At 31.8% G+C, this 18,893-nt stretch overlaps 1 protein-coding gene across 5 annotated transcripts; it reads right to left on the minus strand.

The window, feature by feature from the left end:
• Positions 1-1,390: 1,390 nt before the first annotated feature.
• Positions 1,391-15,887, minus strand: LOC127720649 (uncharacterized). Of its 5 annotated transcripts, none has more exons than XM_052227366.1 (6): positions 15,813-15,887; positions 11,381-11,492; positions 10,761-10,889; positions 8,497-8,841; positions 3,852-3,929; positions 1,391-2,584 (listed from the first exon to the last, which is right to left on the minus strand). In XM_052227366.1, exons 2-6 carry the CDS (start codon positions 11,487-11,489, stop codon positions 1,791-1,793), a joined length of 1,455 nt encoding a protein of 484 aa, XP_052083326.1. In that variant the 5' UTR covers positions 11,490-11,492; positions 15,813-15,887; the 3' UTR covers positions 1,391-1,790. The 5 variants fall into 5 exon arrangements, with proteins under 5 accessions (XP_052083326.1, XP_052083327.1, XP_052083329.1 ...); XM_052227367.1 differs by having other exon boundaries at positions 15,790-15,887; XM_052227369.1 differs by lacking the exon at positions 15,813-15,887 and adding an exon at positions 15,644-15,783.
• Between the last annotated feature and the right edge of the window lie 3,006 nt (positions 15,888-18,893).

Consider the following 18,893-nt stretch of genomic DNA (forward strand, 5'->3'; position numbering starts at 1 on the left):
TTCTCTCTTAAGCCACCAATACAACTAACCGCCTTAAAGCCGATTTGAAAACTATCAGAACTCATGACCAGAGCACTGTTTCAACACATGATACTGATGAAGGTCTCATACTACACAAAGCTGCAGTTATTTTTCGTACGATACGTTGTGTAACTTTCCCGTATATGTTGGGATGGAAAGGTGCAAGTAGATTTAGTATATTGTTTACGTAGAAGACTTTCTAATGCACAAGCAAATTTTACTGGATTGTTAAATCAACTCGAGCAACGACACTCTCATGCACTGACTTTGGAATATTTTCGATTTTCAAATTTAATCGAATTTCTTAGCAAATATTTTGTGATGCAAGTGGAGTTTTCTGCAAACACTCTGATTTAATTTAAAAAAAAAACATTTCACTATCTGGTGTAGTTTTTGCAGTAGGCATTATACATTGAATTATTTCGACCGAGGATATTTTATGTACTTATTGTACATGCAAAAAGACAATTGTTCGTACATTTTCAACAACAAAATAGACATTCAAATTAAAACCGTATTAGTCAGTTGAATCGATATAAAACATTGTGTACCGGAGTTTTGGGCTCAAAACAAAAAAAAAAGGTCTCACATCGGCCCGGCTCGGAGTTTCTAATAATGTGTCCGTTTAAGTTGACAAGTCTGCCTTCATACGCATTTAAAACCGGCTTTGTGTCGTGTCGTTGTAGTGCAACATATTAATGTATTTATGTTGTTTTTTATTTGCCACTGGACGATAAACAGTAACCCATTTATTCGTATTAAATTATAAACCATATACCTTTGATAGCTATTTACACCATTGGGTCGATGCCACTGCTGTGGACGTTTCGTCCCCGAGGGTATCACCAACCCAGTAGTCAGCACTTCAGTGTTGACATGAATATCAATTATATGGTAATTTTTATAAATTTCCTGTTTACAAAAATATGAATTTTCGAAATACTAAGGATTTTTTTTTATCCCAGGTATAGATTACCTTTGCCATATTTGGCATATATTTTTGGAATTTTGGGTCCTCAATGATCTTCAATTTTGTACTTGTTTGGCTTTATATTTATTTTGATCTGAGCGTCACTGAAGAGTCTTAAGTAGACGAAACGCGCGTCTGGCGTATTAAATTATAGGCCAGGTACCTTTGATAACTAATTATTCATCCTAATTAAAACATTTCAAGTTCAGAATACCGTCTTTGAAAATAGCAATGTGATTTAAACTTTCACCAAATAATTAAAAAGAAGCAATTACATTCAGATGTACATTAAAAGGGAACGGAAGAAACCAAAATCCATGAATCGAACAAACAAACAATAAATGAATCCAAATAAAAACGACGACAATAACGTCATTCACTCGTCGTGCCTTTTCACAATTGTTACTTTTATAAAATTTATTAAAAAAAACATATTGGAGCATCTATTAATATGTGTTATAGAGCATTACCATATCAGAGAGTAACTGATCAAGTATATTATCTTATTTTTATGTATAATTAAATTGCTATAAGTGCAATTGACTGTTTCACAAATTTCATAGAAATCACATCCTTCACATTTATTGTCTTCTACATTTTCATGGGATGAAAAACAATCAAAATATAACATGTATCACACATATTCGTTTGTTCAGATTAAAAGTATGTTACGTACAGCGTAGTATCATCAATATTACATTTGATAAAATTGCGAAAGAATTCATCAATCAAATTTAAAATACAAAAAACGTTCAATTGACCCATAAAAGTTTTATCATTTAAATGGCATTCATTCATTTCAATGTGAATGTTTTACATCAAATAGAAACGCATCACAATTCCTTTTATTGTACATCAACAGACAGTCGTTTGGTTTGTCGTAATATATTCCTGTCGGGTTTTGCAGTCCATCTTTCTCAGTAAGTAATTCTTTATGATGTTTACCATCAGGTGATACCACTAGAATATTGTGAGAGATATAACAAACAACATAAACATTACCATTCCCATCTGTGGTAACCCCGGTCGGTGATTTCATCATATCAGCAGTAAACCTCCATTTGTCTGATCCATTCAAGTCAAAACAATATACAGTACTATTTGAGGGATCAGTGAAGAACACACTGTCGGTATCAGATGATATGCATAGTACCGATGATTTTAAAGGGCGATTGAAAGATCTGATTACTTCCCCTGTCAGATTCATTACATCTATCTTCTGGTGATCAATATCAGCAAACATCAGTCTGTTTTGATAAGATATCCAACCAGTATTACCACTTTTTACAATTTTATTCTTTACTTGTCCTGTGTTGATACTGATTATGTCTATAAACTTTTGATTATATGAGACGGCAATATCGTTGTCGTTTATTACTGATATATTAAAAGGTGTACCGGACAATTTAATTTCTCTATTGATACTTCCATTTATAGCATAGATCAGTAAGCTGTTTCGGACATAATCGGTAAACACCAACTGGTCATTGGTAATTATACAATCATGAATTATTGGATTTCGAATCGATTGAAGTCGAACTTTTTGTCGTAGTTTAACATCAAAGTTGAAAGTTGACTCAAATGGTAATGATTCTGCAAAAATAGACAAATATTTAAGATGATATGATTCAAACTATTAATATATACTTTATAGGACGTGATACATATTTAAAATGATTACCAAAGGTGAATGTAGGTGAAAATGAATAACTCTAAATACAAAATATGTTTTCTCGTTTAGAATGTTTTACATTTGTCATTTCGAGCATTTTATAGCTGACTATGCCATGTATGCGGTATGGGCTTTGGTCATTGTTGAAGGCCATACGGTGGTCTATTGTTGTAAATGTCTGTGTCATTTGGTATCTTATGAAGAGTTGTCTCATTGGCAATCATACCACAACTTCTTTCTTATAATTATAGTAGTTTTTAGTAATACATGCATTTTAAACAGACATTACAATCCATATCCTAGATAGTCTTGAATCAATAGAACGTTTTAGTTTAATTCATGTATCCAAAATAGACCCTAGTATAATATTCAGATAACCCTGTTAACAAACAATATTGAAATGAGAGCAGTTGTAATAAATTAGAGATTAGAAAATATTTTACAATAATGAACAATGTGGAATTGCTAACATATACAGTGGTGTGTCTCAGTCACAGATCACGTTGTATGAGTTTAATTTAAAGCTTTTTTCTGCAATTGAAGGGAAAATGTCGTTCAAATATTACAAATTCTAAGTTGGTTTTATTATCTCGTTAAAATATTTTACTGCCTAACACACAACATACTGGAACTTTAGGAAAATGGTTGAGCACTTCACAAATGCCTACTACATTCTCTTTATATTTCCGATGATATATCATTATCATATTTGCTGACCACATAAAGAAAAATCTAGTCGTGGAGTAATGATAGAGAATATTTTCTTATAAATTATGGACTGTCCCAAAAGATATGTCCACTTTTTTAACATAGCAAGATTTTGTTATTTATTATATATTTTTTGTAACCAGAAGACATAATTTTCGAATTGTAGTAGGTATTTTATCATAATTTTGGAACTATTAGAGGTTGTTTCAAGAAACAACAGAAATAAGTCAAAGGTAAAGCTTATTATAGTTTGGTCACCAAGCTGTGAATTTAGTGATATTAGTTTATACTAATACAATTTTTGTCGCTTTAAGTGAGCAACATCTCTTTGTTAATCAAATTAATAGCTCATTACAACAATTTGTTCAACAGTGACCAACAGAGGTGGATGTAAGAAAATATATATAAAGGTCACAATACGGACTTCCACAATGAGCATAATACATTCCCTATAGTAATCAATAAAAAGCTTTGACATACCTTTATCTGAACTTGTCGAATCACTGTGATAACGCTGTTTTGTGCCAGCGAGCAATATACCAGTTCTTTCTAACTCTTCTACAACAGACTAGAGTATTTAACTACAGAGGAAAATGGTTGAACGGATTTAATAATTGAACTTTATCTGTTTACAAAGCGATTGGGGTTTTCAAATAGCAGCAGATGTTCTATCATTCAGTAACAAAAATGAACATAACAGTTACATTCCTTTCTAATGTGAACTTAATGTGCTGGAATATGAGGCGATATTTTGACTGTTTATCACAGATTGAACACACTCATGCACGTATTTGACTGACGCTTTGATAGGTTACTACTTATCACGACCAGGCTGCTGACTTTATATGAAATTATTCTGTAAAAAGTGTTGCCTACAAGTTTGACGAACAATTTTTAATTTCATTCAACACATTGGAACAATTCAACTTATCACCGTACATTAAAAAGGTGTCTACCATTAAGAAAAAGGCACGTATCAAATGACCCTGTCATCACTTTCAAATCGGGAATAAACAAATCATGCTGCTTAGTACTGTATGAAAAAAACGATTGACGAAAATATTCGTTGGACAAACGGAAGAACAAAAAGGACAGACAAGGTGAATGCAAAATATCCATTAAATCTTATAAATACCAAACATTTACATAAGCGTTTGATGATATAGTTTAAAACAAATATAGCATATATAGTGTTGTTCTTTTTAATAAGTTATGTTATCAAATTACTTGCAGTTAGATCATTGAAAATCTAAAGAATACTGTTAATCAATTTGTTCCGTACATCAATGGATGAGATCATTCTGTTGTTTGTACGGTTTATCGTTAAACTTGAATTTATTTCCAAACTTTTGTTATCAATTGTACCTAATTAAAGGTCATGATACATATATTGATCGGAATGCAAACATATTTTTTTTGGAACATAATAGAAAAACACCAAAGATAAAGGTTATTGACATTTTGTTTATGTTTGCACACTATTTTTCTATTCATTTTAACAATGCTACTAGAATAAAGGTCTAATTAGTACCTTTATACTCATTGTACTCACAGTTTCAGGAAATTTAAAGTACTATATTTGTACTTATTGATATCTTACTGACAACAATTGTATTGATCTTAATGGTGCTGTCTCAATAATCGGATGAATATTCAGCTCTCAATCACATGTCGAAATTCTCGGCAGAAACTTATGTAGCTAATCACATTATATTGACTTTTCACTGAAAAATGCAACTATATCGAAACAACAAATACTAGAGAATAATAGTATTCATTCAGGTCTTCTTTATTATTGCAATGTTGTAAACGTGAAAAGAACATATGTCCCTCCCCACCAAAACAAACTACACAAATATATATATTATACAATTTTGCCGCTGGTTTTGAATTTTCCAACAATTTCCTCATATGGAAGGAAACATATTATAATTATTACACACCCTGCAGAGTATGCATTACTCTACACTATAATACTATCGTAAACAGAAGAAGAAAAAAGCAGACACAAAAGAGTAACAACAAAGAAAGAAAAACATCTAGCAAAAAAGCTCTTATAAGGAAAGAATTCCTATATTTAGCATATTGTAATGTATATTTAAACCATTTGAGCATATAATTATTGTAAAAGTAGTTTTATTCGTGGGTATCAATTTTCGTGGTTTGAAGAAAAGTTTCATGTTCGCGGGTTTTTAAATTTGTGGATTTATTCTTTCAAAGAAAAAGAAGAAACGAGTTAAAAAATTGAAGAAATAAGATACGAAAAGTCTTGAAAATAATTTTAAGTTGTTTAATAATGATTTGTAGGATACTGCAACTTATTGTGGTCATTGTCTTTCATTACTGACAACATTCATCTTTTGTTTATATAAAATAAACACTTTCAGAAAAGTCTGTTTCAATTATGGTTACAAATTGTCTCAATTGAACGAAACTGCAAAATAAACATTTCAATTGTTGCTCACGTGTAATCAAAAGTAATGACACTAATTACACAGAGATCGATTGTTAAACAGATTAACGATTGTAACAAGACAATAACCATGACACTTAAAGAAAACGGTTACATAAACAAATGCTATATTGAATTGTTGAATTAATTCTTATGAAATGAAAAAGCAATACCCAGTATGGATTTCGCATGAACACTTCATCATCGCAAATCATTAACGGAATCTTGACATTCATTGATTTAAACTTCCTTTTCATAAGAAATCTAATGTTTAAAGTCTTTCAGTTTAGGTTTTTTGAAAGAAATAAATTGGTAAAATCCTGTCTGAAGCTGTATGCATAGTTCATAGTGCTTTTGCTGATATTTTATGTGACCCCTAGAGTTTATGCCAGTATCCGTGTAGTCAAACCTACATAGGGATCTTTCCATTATTTGTTTTTGACAACAGTTGTTTGATATCGTTGGACACTTAAATTCATGGATGGAGTACTTTCACAGTATTCCGAATTCTAAATTTTAAATTAAAACAAAACGGAACAGATCGAATGAAAACAAAGCATTCGCCGATAGACAGACAAAAGCCATGAATAGAAGTAAAAAGATGAACGACTAATCCCAAAAAAACTAGCACATAAATAAATAAACAATATATAACTGTCTTAGAATATGTCATGTAGCTTGTATCATGCATCTGGCGCTTAAATTTTCCTTACATTAGAGTCAATTAACTATTGCGTCCAAAAAACATTCAAAGATTTGACTTCAAAACCCGAATATCTGAAATAATCTTCACTATGTTGTCTGATAAACGTTATGTCTGCACTCTGCACCAAACATATTAATAGCAGATATCTAACAAAAACTACGCACTATAAAAGAAAGTATTTCATAATTAGCATTGGGTGTTTTAACTTTCTATCAAGGTTTACAGTTGGAATACGCCGCACAGAATGAACCATGTTTGACAAATTTGTTCTCCAAGAAGTGTTCATTGGAAGTAAAGTCTGAAAAAGACAATGGCTTTATTTTTTATCCACCTTCAGCTGAGCCCGAAAAATCATGCTTATCTGGTTTTAGTCCTATGTATAATTTTACATTTATCATGTCATCCTGAATATCCTTCCAAAATTTGTCCATGGGCTCGTATCAGATATAATTTAAAAGAACGTAATTTGTATATAAAGATTCATATTATATCATGCTTATAGTATTAGAAAAAAAAAATTATTTGTCTACGGTGGCTCATATTTCATGTTATTTAAAAGAAAACTATTTGTCTACAGTGGCACATATTTCATGTAATATAAAAGAAAACTATTTTTTGTTTACGGTGGCTCATATTTCATTTTCTTTAAAAGAAAACTATTTGTCTACTGGTGCTCATATTTCATGTTATTTTAAAGAAAACTATTTGTCAACGGATGCTCATATTTCATGTCATTAAAAAAGAATACTATTAGTCTACTGATGCTCGTATTTTATGTTATTTAAAAGAATAATATGTGTCTATTGTTGCTCATATTTCATGTTATTTAAAAGAAAACTATTTTGTGTCTACGGCGGCTTATATTTCATTTTCTTTAAAAAAAAACTATTTGTCTACTGGTGCTCAAATTTTTATGTTATTTAAAAGAAAACTTTATGTCTTCAGTGGCTCATATTTCATGATAGTTAAAAGAAAACTATTTGTCAACGGATGCTCATATTTCATGTCATTAAAAAAGAATAATATTAGTCTACTGGTGCTCATATTTCATGTTATCTAAAGGAATAATATTTGTCTACTGGTGCTCATATTTTATGTTATTTAAAAGAATAATATGTGTCTACAGTGGCTCATATTTCATGTTAGTTAAAAGAAAACTATTTGTCAACGGATGCTCATATTTCATGTCATTAAAAAAAGATACTATTAGTCTACTGGTGCTCATATTTCATGTTATCTAAAAGAATAATATTTGTCTATTGTTGCTCATATTTCATGTTATTTAATAGAAAACTATTTTGTGTCTACGGCGGCTTATATTTCATTTTCTTTAAAAAAAAACTATTTGTCTACTGGTGCTCAAATTTTTATGTTATTTAAAAGAAAACTTTATGTCTTCAGTGGCTCATATTTCATGATAGTTAAAAGAAAACTATTTGTCAACGGATGCTCATATTTCATGTCATTAAAAAAGAATAATATTAGTCTACTGGTGCTCATATTTCATGTTATCTAAAAGAATAATATGTGTCTACTGGTGCTCATAATTTTGTTATTTAAAAGAATAATATTTGTCTATTGTTGCTCATATTTCATGTTATTTAAAAGAAAACAATTTTCTAGTGGTGCGCATATTTCATGTTATTTAAAATAAAACAATTTTGTACTGGTGCGCATATTTCATATTATTTAAAAGAATAATATTCGTCTACTGGTGCTCATATTTCATGTTATATAAAAGAAAACAATGTGTCTACTGGTGCTCATATTTCATGTTATTTAAAAGAAAACTATTTGTCTACGGTGGCTCATATTTCATGTTATTTAAAAGAAAACTATTTGTCTACTGTTGTACATATTTCATGTTATTTAACAGAAAACTATGTGTCTACGGGTGCTCATATTTCATGTTATTTAACAGAAAAAAGCTTATGATATATGAAATATTTGTTAAAACCATTCCTCACCCTGAGATGCTGATGGGTCCATTTTTAACTTGACATATTCTTGTGTTTCTTTAATAGCTTCTAACAGAAGTAATGCCCAATTATCCTTCCTACGTTTCATGGCCTGGAACATTTCTTGACACGCAGCAGTTCTTCCTCTTGAGGACTGCATTGCTTCAATTGCTTCTTTATCACTGAGTTCAATGCATCTATTTCTATATAAGTATGCACAAATTTGCAACGGTTCTAATATATCAGCTAGTTCTCCTTTCATGTAATTAATTAAAAATTCAAAGTATTCTTGACAAAATTTCCTCCCTCGGTCTGGATAAATATTGTTGATAGGATCAACAAATCTTTGATAACCTGAAATAACATAATTATATTGAGAAGAGTAAAAAGCCTTTTTCACTAATTTAAATTTGTAAGTATGGAACACTGTTCATATACAAATATTCAAATAAGAAACAGTATGTATAAAAATTAGCATCTATAATGCAAATATAAATTATGGCAATTGAATTAACTAGAGCTGCAAAGGCAATAATGCTAAATATGATATGTCTGGCTTTATCTTTCACAAGAGATATCTATCAAAGTCAATGTGAACCAGTATGTAAACATATGGATGAGTAAGAACGGACCATAATATCTGAGTTAGGCCTATTCAAACATTTCATGCTTTAGTTAAAGCGGTTGTGTGATGATATTGTCATTTCAGGTTCGCCTTCGGTGCAGCAAAGTTGTATTTTTTGAAGCCAAGAAATTAAAAGAAAAATAAGCCAATGTATGAAGGTTTAGATTGAGTATTCACACTTTTTAACTGGTATGTCACAAGATCGTTACTATATAGCATCAAAGCGCTTTGATTTTGTCCATATATATGCACTTTTCAAAGTGTTTTTGACAATAAACTAGTAGATCTTAAATCAGATTTGGTCAGTAAGCAGGACATTATTAAAAAAAAAACAAAAAACAAAACACAGAAATGTCCATAGAATTAAAGCTCCAGTGCAATAGAATCTGTTCTGCAACGAAGGTCACTCGTATCATTATAGACCCCAAAAATAAGATTGATTGCAGAACTAACTCATACGTAAAGCAGATATTACAGTCAGTGGTTGGGCTACTGTCAGAAAATATGAATCAAATATCATCGCTTCAAATTTGTAAGACTCCACTCGTTAAGTGGAGTCTAGAGCAATACGTAGTATAACAACAAAAAAACCCCGACATTCGTATCCTTACAAAATAACTTCATACCAGCTACTGATGAAACGGCTTCTTATTCTTATTATGTTAATATGTACCCGAGTCAGAAACTGCAGCCCTTTTGACTCAATAGTTGGCAGGGTGAGCTGACAAAACGAGCAATTTGGTCAGTAGTGAAAGGCACAGGTAAAGGGTAGAACTATGAGTACGTTTCCTGTGATTGGAAATATTTCTAAAATAATTACAAAATATTTGTATATTTTTTATAAAAAGTAAAATGTCGTGGGATAGTTATTTAGTTTAAGAATTTAGTTGTAATACCAGCATTGATTTAACATAACAAGCGTGAATTTTGTAAAGGCAGACCAATATAATCAGTCGCATTTTATGCTATAGTGTGATTCTATCAGCCTTGGTGATTGTGCAGTTACCGTTGAGTTGCAAAGTTAATAATCCGCAGAAATCCTGAAAGATTTCTCGTAGAGAATTGGAAAGTGTTTTATTGTGCCGAAATGGGCATCGTAACAGGCATGGTCGTTATTTACTTGATATGTTCGTTGTAGCAGGTATGTTTGCATCCAACGCGACCCCTTTATATGTTAAATTGTATCTGGCACGATCAAATAAATATTGAATAGAATTCTGTTGATTCTGCAGTGGCATGGTATTATTGTATAGGTTGTATTGATTGTTTCATGATTGCAGAGGTTTTAGGTATTTCTATGGGTTCGTAGATTGATAGCAAAAACTAAAAATGGCAAGCATAGTTTCTGTTAAATAATATGATTCATGTTTATTCTTGTTGGTTGGTTTTTGTGCTTGTTATCTGCAGCGTTCTAGGCAAATTGCAACTGTTAGTATGCGTTTGTTTAAATGAAATTAAAGCTTTGATGCACATTGACAGGCACGCTGATCCCATATAAAGTTGTTGAGTTGTGTTTTACTAAATTTTGTTCGTTTCATTCCAATAAGTGTCATTTTTTTTCATTATAACAATTGTTTAGTTGATAGATTTATTATTGCATTATTTATGTAATGGATTTAAACATAAACATAAACCATGTATATCTTACCTTGATCGGATAATGCTACGATGAACTTTGGAAGAAGGTCACTATTTTCTGATATCTTCTTAAGAAGTCTACCTGACGCTTCTTTCCTATTGTTTTTTTCAAGCTCCCATATTTCGTCGATAAAGTCCTCTATTAACGAAAGAAATAAATTTAAGCCGTACGTACAGTGACCTATGGTTGTTAGCTTCTATGGCATATGGTCTCAGGTGGAGAATTGTTTCATTTATAATTATACCGCTTTCTCTTATATTTATACATACGTTATACTAAAATATCATGGGTTGTTATTTTTTTGTTAGAAATGCATTCGAACGTTATGAAGTCAATCTAACTTTTGGGTAACTCTTGTTTGTGAATAGGCTCTGAAAAGAATTGTATATCAGTTCAGTATCAGACAATAGTGGGAAAGTACTGTAATGAGACACATCCACAATAGATAAGAAATATATCGCAGTCATGACAAGCACTTTGTACTATCAATCAAATATTTCTTACGTCACTTTGTTGATCATCGAGGCATACCATTTTTATTCAAACAACTGTGAATTAAAAAAATAAAAAAAAACTTTTACAGGCAATGGAATAAGAATAAGATTTTGAAGTCGTATATTTGAAGGTACCTTCCAGTCCTTGGATGTTGAATATAACATCTGTTGGTTTCAAAAATTTCAAAAATTCTGATTCCAATAAAAAAACTCGGTTCAACAATTCTGTTTGTGATTCTGCCATACTCTGAAGATGAAAAAAAGTATTGAGAAAGGAAAAAAAATGATTAATATAAAATTTGAAATATGTCCCTCATCATATTTATATCATTTCTTGTATTTGATTTCAACATTGTGCAAGTAACATGTGTACACGAAATTATAACAAACAAGGAATTGGCAGTTTGAAACTTGATTATTACAAACTAGATTATTTGGATTCGATAGAAAGTTTTAAAAACTTAGTCCCGTTTACCAAATTGAAAATTCTTTTTCTATTATTAAATAAGACAAGTTAAACGGGTTGTCGTGCACTTACCAAGTCTATGTAATATTATAATCGAATTCACATGAAGTCAATCGCATCCAGGTTCAACCAGGTTCAACCCACCATTGTTTTCTTACAATGTCCTGTACCAAGTCAGGAATATGGCAGTTGTTACCACAAAGTCTGTTTCTATGTACGTTGGTATTTGCTTTTGTTGTAGTTCAGTGTTTCTGTTGTTCCGTTGTTTTCTTCTTATAGTTGATGTGTTGCCTTTGGTTTTAGTTTGTTACCCGGATTTATTTATGCTTAATCGAATTATGAATATTGAACAGCGGTATACTACTGTTGCCTTTCTTCATCCAAATCAGATCAAATTGGAAAACCTTTAGCGTAATTCACATCGTCAAATATTGTCCAGTAATTAATTATTTTCTAAAAAATGTTATATATTGATGTAAATAAATGATATGAAAGACTATTTCTCAAAGATTCAATTCATTCACAGGTTCACAAATTCTTACAGTGAATGGAAAAACAATCTTTAACCTTTGTCCGTGGCTTTTTGACCTGTGAATTTATGTTCTACATTCGTTTACGATGAATCCCGAGGTCTCTGTTGGGTCCGAACTGGGTCTATTTAATACGCATTTCATGTGTATGTGTACTTTTAATTATCAAAAACTGTGTGTACTCAATGCTATTATACTTTTAATTCTTATTGCCAAATTCCGCACACGAACAATAGTAAAATTTGATTCAAGGTGCTTTGTGATATCAGCAGTACAAAATGTGTAAGACAGAATTTGAAGCATACGTTGCTTCTATCCATGTACTACATATATATACCATGTCAACAACATTGCAAAAACAGTGTAAGCTGTATAGTAAACAGTGAATTCAAAGTATTAATAAAAATATATCATCCGACCTGTACAACCACTGGATCGATTTTTCTGCTGGTGGAACATTTTGTCCTCGAGGACATCGTCCACCGAGTACAACCACTGGTCCGAAGGCTCTGCTGGTTGACTTCTTGTCCCAGAGGACGATTTGCCCTGTACAACAACTGGGTCGTTGTCTCTGCCTGTTGACATTTGGCCACGTGGACATCATCAGCCTAGTACAACCGCTGGGTCATTGTCTTTGCTGGTGAACTTTTTGTCCCCGATGACATCATCTATTCAGTACAGCAAATGCATCGTTGTCTCTGCTGGTTGACATTTTGTCCCCGAGAACATCATCTGTTCAGTACAGCTACTGGTTATTGTCTCTGCTGGGGAACATTTTGTCCCCGAGGACATCATCTGTTCAGTACAAGCACTTGGTCATTGTCTCTGATGGTGAACATTTTGTCCCCGAGGACATCATCTGTTCAGTACAGCCATTGGGTCGATGTCTTTGCTGGTAAACATCTTGTCCCCGAGGACATCATCTGTTCAATACAGGCACTGGGTCGATGTCTTTGCTGGTGAACATTTTGTACCCGAGGACATCATCTGTTCAGTACAGCCACTGGGTCGATGTCTTTGCTGGTGGACATTTTGTCCCCGAGGACATCCTCTGCCTTGTACTACAACTGGATTGTTGTCTCAGTGGTGAACATGTTGTCCCCGATGACATCATCTGTGCAGAACAGCCACTGGGTCGAAGTCTTTGTTGGTGAACATTTTGTCCCCTAGGACATCATCTGTTCAGTACAGTCACTGGGTTGATGTCTTTGCTGGTGAACACTTTGTCCCAGAGGACATCATCCGCCCAGAAACATAATATGCATGAATTTACGAAGATAAAACAGAATACCGGCTCAGAAGTCGCCCAGTATAAAAGGTCAGAAACAGACGTCAGAAATGGCAGGTCTCCCCCGAATACCAGACATGACAAACATCAAGAATATGACACATTTATATAATCACACTAATAAAAACAGTAATAATCTGGTACGCAGTCGTATTTAGTTCTTCCACAAAACATTTTAGACTGTAATGACTATGAACAACACTGTTTAATTTCTAAATGTACAACCAAAAACTGCAAAACCTGAAACATTTTAATAACAGATGCTTAATTCATTTGCAATTTACCTTAAAATATTACTTTACAAAAAGTTATGATGATCTGAATTGTGAATCAACAATTCTCGTCTACGGATTAGAAAGTAACCTTTGCGGATCATATATGTTGGTGAAACGAAAGGAAGGCTCAATAAACGTATGTGCTGCCATAGATCAGATATCAACGACAATGCAAACGACATTGTTTACCACGCTTTAATCACCCTGATCATTCAATCCTTTCTATGCAAGTTCGCATCATCGAAACAATATACCACAGGATAATTCCCATCTTGCAACACATCTCCGTAAACAAAAGGAAGACTAATGGATTCGACAATTGAGAACTGCGAAACCATATAGTTGCAATGACAAAATTGATGGTATAGGTATTCTATCTAGTCCTTCCTGTAGCTCAGTGAATAAGACTAACATTTTCAACTCTACTTCTCGACGTTGACGTAGTCAAAGTCATCGTCATTATACTTCACCTACTCTTGATGATGTATCTTGTAATGACCAGATGTCATTTATACAAAAGCCTTTAGGTATTTATCACATTTGCACGAAGCTTTATTCATTACTTCTTTCCAAACTTCATTTTTCTGTACAACTTATGTTTAGAAACCACTGTTACAAATCCCCATTCAAACCAATACAAACTAATAGCTTGCATTCCCTATCATGATTTCCTTGATATAGGGTAGCTGCTTACAAGGAAGCTATTAAACAAAGAGTTCCAAATGGTGAAGTTGAGATCATTCCTTCGTCAATTCTACGGACACCATCAAGATTTGGTTGACCGTTATGCTCCAATTATCGTAACTACAATCCCGTAGCCTTTTCACTGAATGTGACCTACCAAATTAGCCTAATCAACGGGTTTGTACTAACACGAGCAACAAGACCTGCATATAAAATTGACTATTTAAATTTATCTTTGTAAAAATCATAAGATTTATTTCTGATTGTTATAGCTATTTTTACAATGCAATACAATACGGAAGTTGTGCATCTTTTTTATTTAGTAAGTTTGGAATGATTTATGGGACAAAAATGAGACTGAATCAATAGAACAATAATTTAATTTTGGATGTAACACGTCTTCTGGGTGACTGAATTTTTTTTATCTATCAGCTCATAGACATAATTTTGTGACCGCGACGTCATCAACGTTTTTCATGATTTACTTCTTAATAATAGAATTTAGAATTCGAAATAACCACAAAAATGTGGTGCACACTTCTGAATAACACGCTACGCGGTTAGTCAGTGTTCACCACATGTTGGTGTTATTTCTTCATTAATAGAAAACAATATTACAGTCATTCCTTATAATTTGTTTTTAAATTTAGATTAAAAGAAACTGGGATATTTGAATATAATTAACCGTATGTTCATTTATTTTCTTATTCTTTTTACGAACCTTACTGTTGTACTATTGCTGAAATTCACCTGTGTTGCTGTATCTATGTACTCTATTGATGAAGAAGTCACTGTGGTTAACGAGGTCACTTGGGTGATAACTTGTTATTGCAATATATGGTTTATGAACTTCCATAATCACCTATCATTTGCTTATATATATCTATAGATAGAAAGAAAAGCCAGCTACACAATTTGGTACGTAAATAAATATTGTACACATACAATCTATAAAATAGTTTTTGTTATGAATATATAGTACCTTGATGGTTTAACAGAAATGCTTTAAGTATAAAGATAATCATACATGAATCATGATTAATATACATTCCTATGAACTATCCAAGGTATGATATCAGCTATGGTATAATGTGTATTAAAGAAAAAAACAAAATAAACACGGAAGATATTTTTGAATACTTTACCTGTCCTAACCAATTTATATCAAGTTTAACTGTATACTTATAGTTTCACTCAATAAAACGGCCATTTACACACGAAAGATAATTAAATATATAGAAAACTGTATGCTTTCAACCATGTCATTGCTTCTTTAAACCTATATTACTCCGATTATGTACATTTCAACTCAATGATAAAATACTTAATGATCTGTTTAAACTACATCTCTGTTTCAAAATAAACTCATTTCTTCATAACAGTCAAAATGGCGACCAGGAAATAATTACACTTAACATTTAAGAATACATGTTCTTGACCTATAAAATTGTCATGATCATTAATAGCAAACAGAAAATAACAAAGGAATATAGTAAATTGTAGTAAAACAGGTAAACAGTTAACATGTTGTTCTTATATTTGTTAAATTATTTAATAAATATATAAGAAAAAGGAGAATCAAATATATCGATTTTTTTTAAATAACTTTAATTTTTCTTTTCAATATTACACATGTAATAAAAAACTTTACAATATCACGCAGAACCAATTCAAATAGTAATGATATCAAAGAAATATAAGAAGGAAACGAATGTTCAAATAGGTGTCGCATACCCTTTCGCAAAAATATTATCAGAGCGTCACAATAAATAAATAAATGTTGTCATTTGGTCGATTTGATCTAAACTGATCATTTTATTATCATAAAAGACACCCCAATAAATTATAGAAAAGTCTACTGGCTCAAACTCAAAATATGGACACTTCCATGTTTAGGGGATCTATAGTTCAGTTTGACAACATTGGACATACTAGCTATTGACCTTTTTAACTGGACCAAATCACTACTTTACATAAAAATCCATTACTCAAATTTGGTTAACATGTAATTACATTCCTTTACTCAATATGTCATGCATCAAATATAAAAAAATTATTAAAAAGTGTATGAAAGAAAAATAGCAAGTTATACATTGTCCACACTTAGCCTAAGGACTGTATTTGTAGAAAACGAAAACCAAAGGACGATAAATGTGTCCTCGGACCAGTACACATCAATCATCCAATTGATTTAGTATGAAGACGTAATTAACAGTCAGAGAAAAACATGACCTTGTGCAATGCCAAAATACAATTATCAAAAGATTGTAGAACCGGAAATGTGCACATGTCTATAACAATAATATTAGTTTGGTTTTTCCTTACAGGAAGCAGGAATAGCCAGGTATAAAACTAGGTTCAACCAAGCATAATGAAGCTGCTTCATTTTAATAATTGGCGACTCAAAGGGTATTCTTTATGATTAAACGTTATCAAGTCAAGTTATATGAGATTTGCTTTTCACTCGTTCTATTTGTTGATAATGTTTGATTTTGTCAATATTGTTAGGACTTCCCCCTTTTGGAATTATCATAGTCCGCTATGTTTTTGACCACAACATCCTTCCCAATGTTTGTAAAATAAATTCAAGTCACTGTTTTTGAAATTTATTCTGAGCAATTACCACCTTATCGAAGTTATTGAACTTAACATTTTATTCTGACCTTCGTTTTATTGCGAGATGCTGTATTTTACAAGATGCAGCATTGTCTAACATCAAGTGAGGGGAACATAGATTATTTGGCCATAACGACAACATGCAGTTAATTGAATAATTAGTTGATAGAAAGGCCAGAATATCATATTGGGAGGATAGGATGAGGCTAATTTTTAGTCATCATTACAACACTTTAGATGAATATAAGTCACTAAGTAGTCTTGTCTGTGTGTACCTAATATACCTTTTAAGATGCATCCTTTCTTACACCAAAATATATGATTGTAGTTGTCTTAGTATCTGTGATCTGAATTTGTTGTAAAACTTAATCAAGTGAAGTAAAGATCATTGATTGGAGCAAACTATTAACAAAAGACTGCTATTCCCAAATGTATGCATTCATAAACCATTATCTATGATTTCATCTACTTTGTAGTAATTAAAACAATAAATGTTGGATACATGTGTAAAAAGTAAAATCACAAAAAAACTGAACTCCGAGGAAAATTCAATCGGAAAGTCCCTAATCACATGGCAAAATCAAATGACAAAACACATCAAACGAATGGACAACAACTGTCATATTCCTGACTTGGTACAGGCATTTTCAAATGTAGAAAATGGTGGATTGAACCTGGTTTTATAGCGCTAAACCTCTCACTTGTATGACAGGCTCATCAAATTCCGTTATATCTACAACGATGCGTAAACAAAACATAATAACAGTCAAAATGGCGACCAGGAAATAATTGCACTAAACATTTAAAAATACATGTTCTTGACCTATAAAATTGTCATGATCGTTAATAGCAAACAGAAAATAACAAAGGAATATAGTAAATTGTAGTAAAACAGGTAAACAGTTAACATGTTGTTCTTATATTTGTTAAATTATTTAATAAATATATAAGAAAAAGGAGAATCAAATATATCGATTTTTTTAAATAACTTTAATTATTCTTTATAATATTAAATATGTAATAAAAAACTTTACAATATCACGCAGAACCAATTCAAATAGTAATGATATCAAAGAAATATAAGAAGGAAACGAATGTTCAAATAGGTGTCGCATACCCTTTCGCAAAAATATTATCAGAGCGTCACAATAAATAAATAAATGTTGTCATTTGGTCGATTTGATCTAAACTGATCATTTTATTATCATAAAAGACACCCCGATAAATTATAGAAAAGTCTACTGGCTCAAACTCAAAATATGGACACTTCCATGTTTAGGGGATCTATAGTTCAGTTTGACAGCATTGGACATACTAGCTATTGACCTTTTTAACTGGACCAAATCACTACTTTACATAAAAATCCTTTACCCAAATTTGGTTAACATGTAATTACATTCCTTTACTCAATATGTCATGCATCAAATATAAAAAAATAATTAAAAAGTGTATGAAAGAAAAATAGCAAGTTATACATTGTCCACACTTAGCCTAAGGACTGTATTTGTAGAAAACGAAAACCAAAGGACGATAAATGTGTCCTCGGACCAGTACACATCAATCATCCAATTGATTTAGTATGAATACGTAATTAACAGTCAGAGAAAAACATGACCTTGTGCAATGCCAAAATACAATTATCAAAAGATTGTAGAACCGTAAATGTGCACATGTCTATAACAATAATATTAGTTTGGTTTTTCCTTACAGGAAGCAGGAATAGCCAGGTATAAAACTAGGTTCAACCAAGCATAATGAAGCTGCTTCATTTTAATAATTGGCGACTCAA

The sequence above is a fragment of the Mytilus californianus genome, unplaced genomic scaffold (genome assembly GCF_021869535.1).
Source record: "Mytilus californianus isolate M0D057914Y unplaced genomic scaffold, xbMytCali1.0.p SCAF_11, whole genome shotgun sequence".
NCBI classification, from domain to species: Eukaryota; Metazoa; Mollusca; class Bivalvia; order Mytilida; family Mytilidae; genus Mytilus; species Mytilus californianus.

What these genes read in the sequence shown, in the direction of transcription:
- LOC127720649 (XM_052227366.1), bottom strand. Translation starts at nt 11,489, where the DNA reads ATGGCAGAATCACAAACAGAATTGTTGAACCGAGTTTTTTTATTGGAA. An exon ending in CAACATCCAAGGACTGGAAG is followed by an intron (nt 10,890 to 11,380) that starts GTACCTTCAAAT and finishes TTTCGTTAATAG; the next exon opens with AGGACTTTATCGACGAAATA. An exon ending in TTCGACAAGTTCAGATAAAG is followed by an intron (nt 2,585 to 3,851) that starts GTATGTCAAAGC and finishes CTATTTTTGCAG; the next exon opens with AATCATTACCATTTGAGTCA.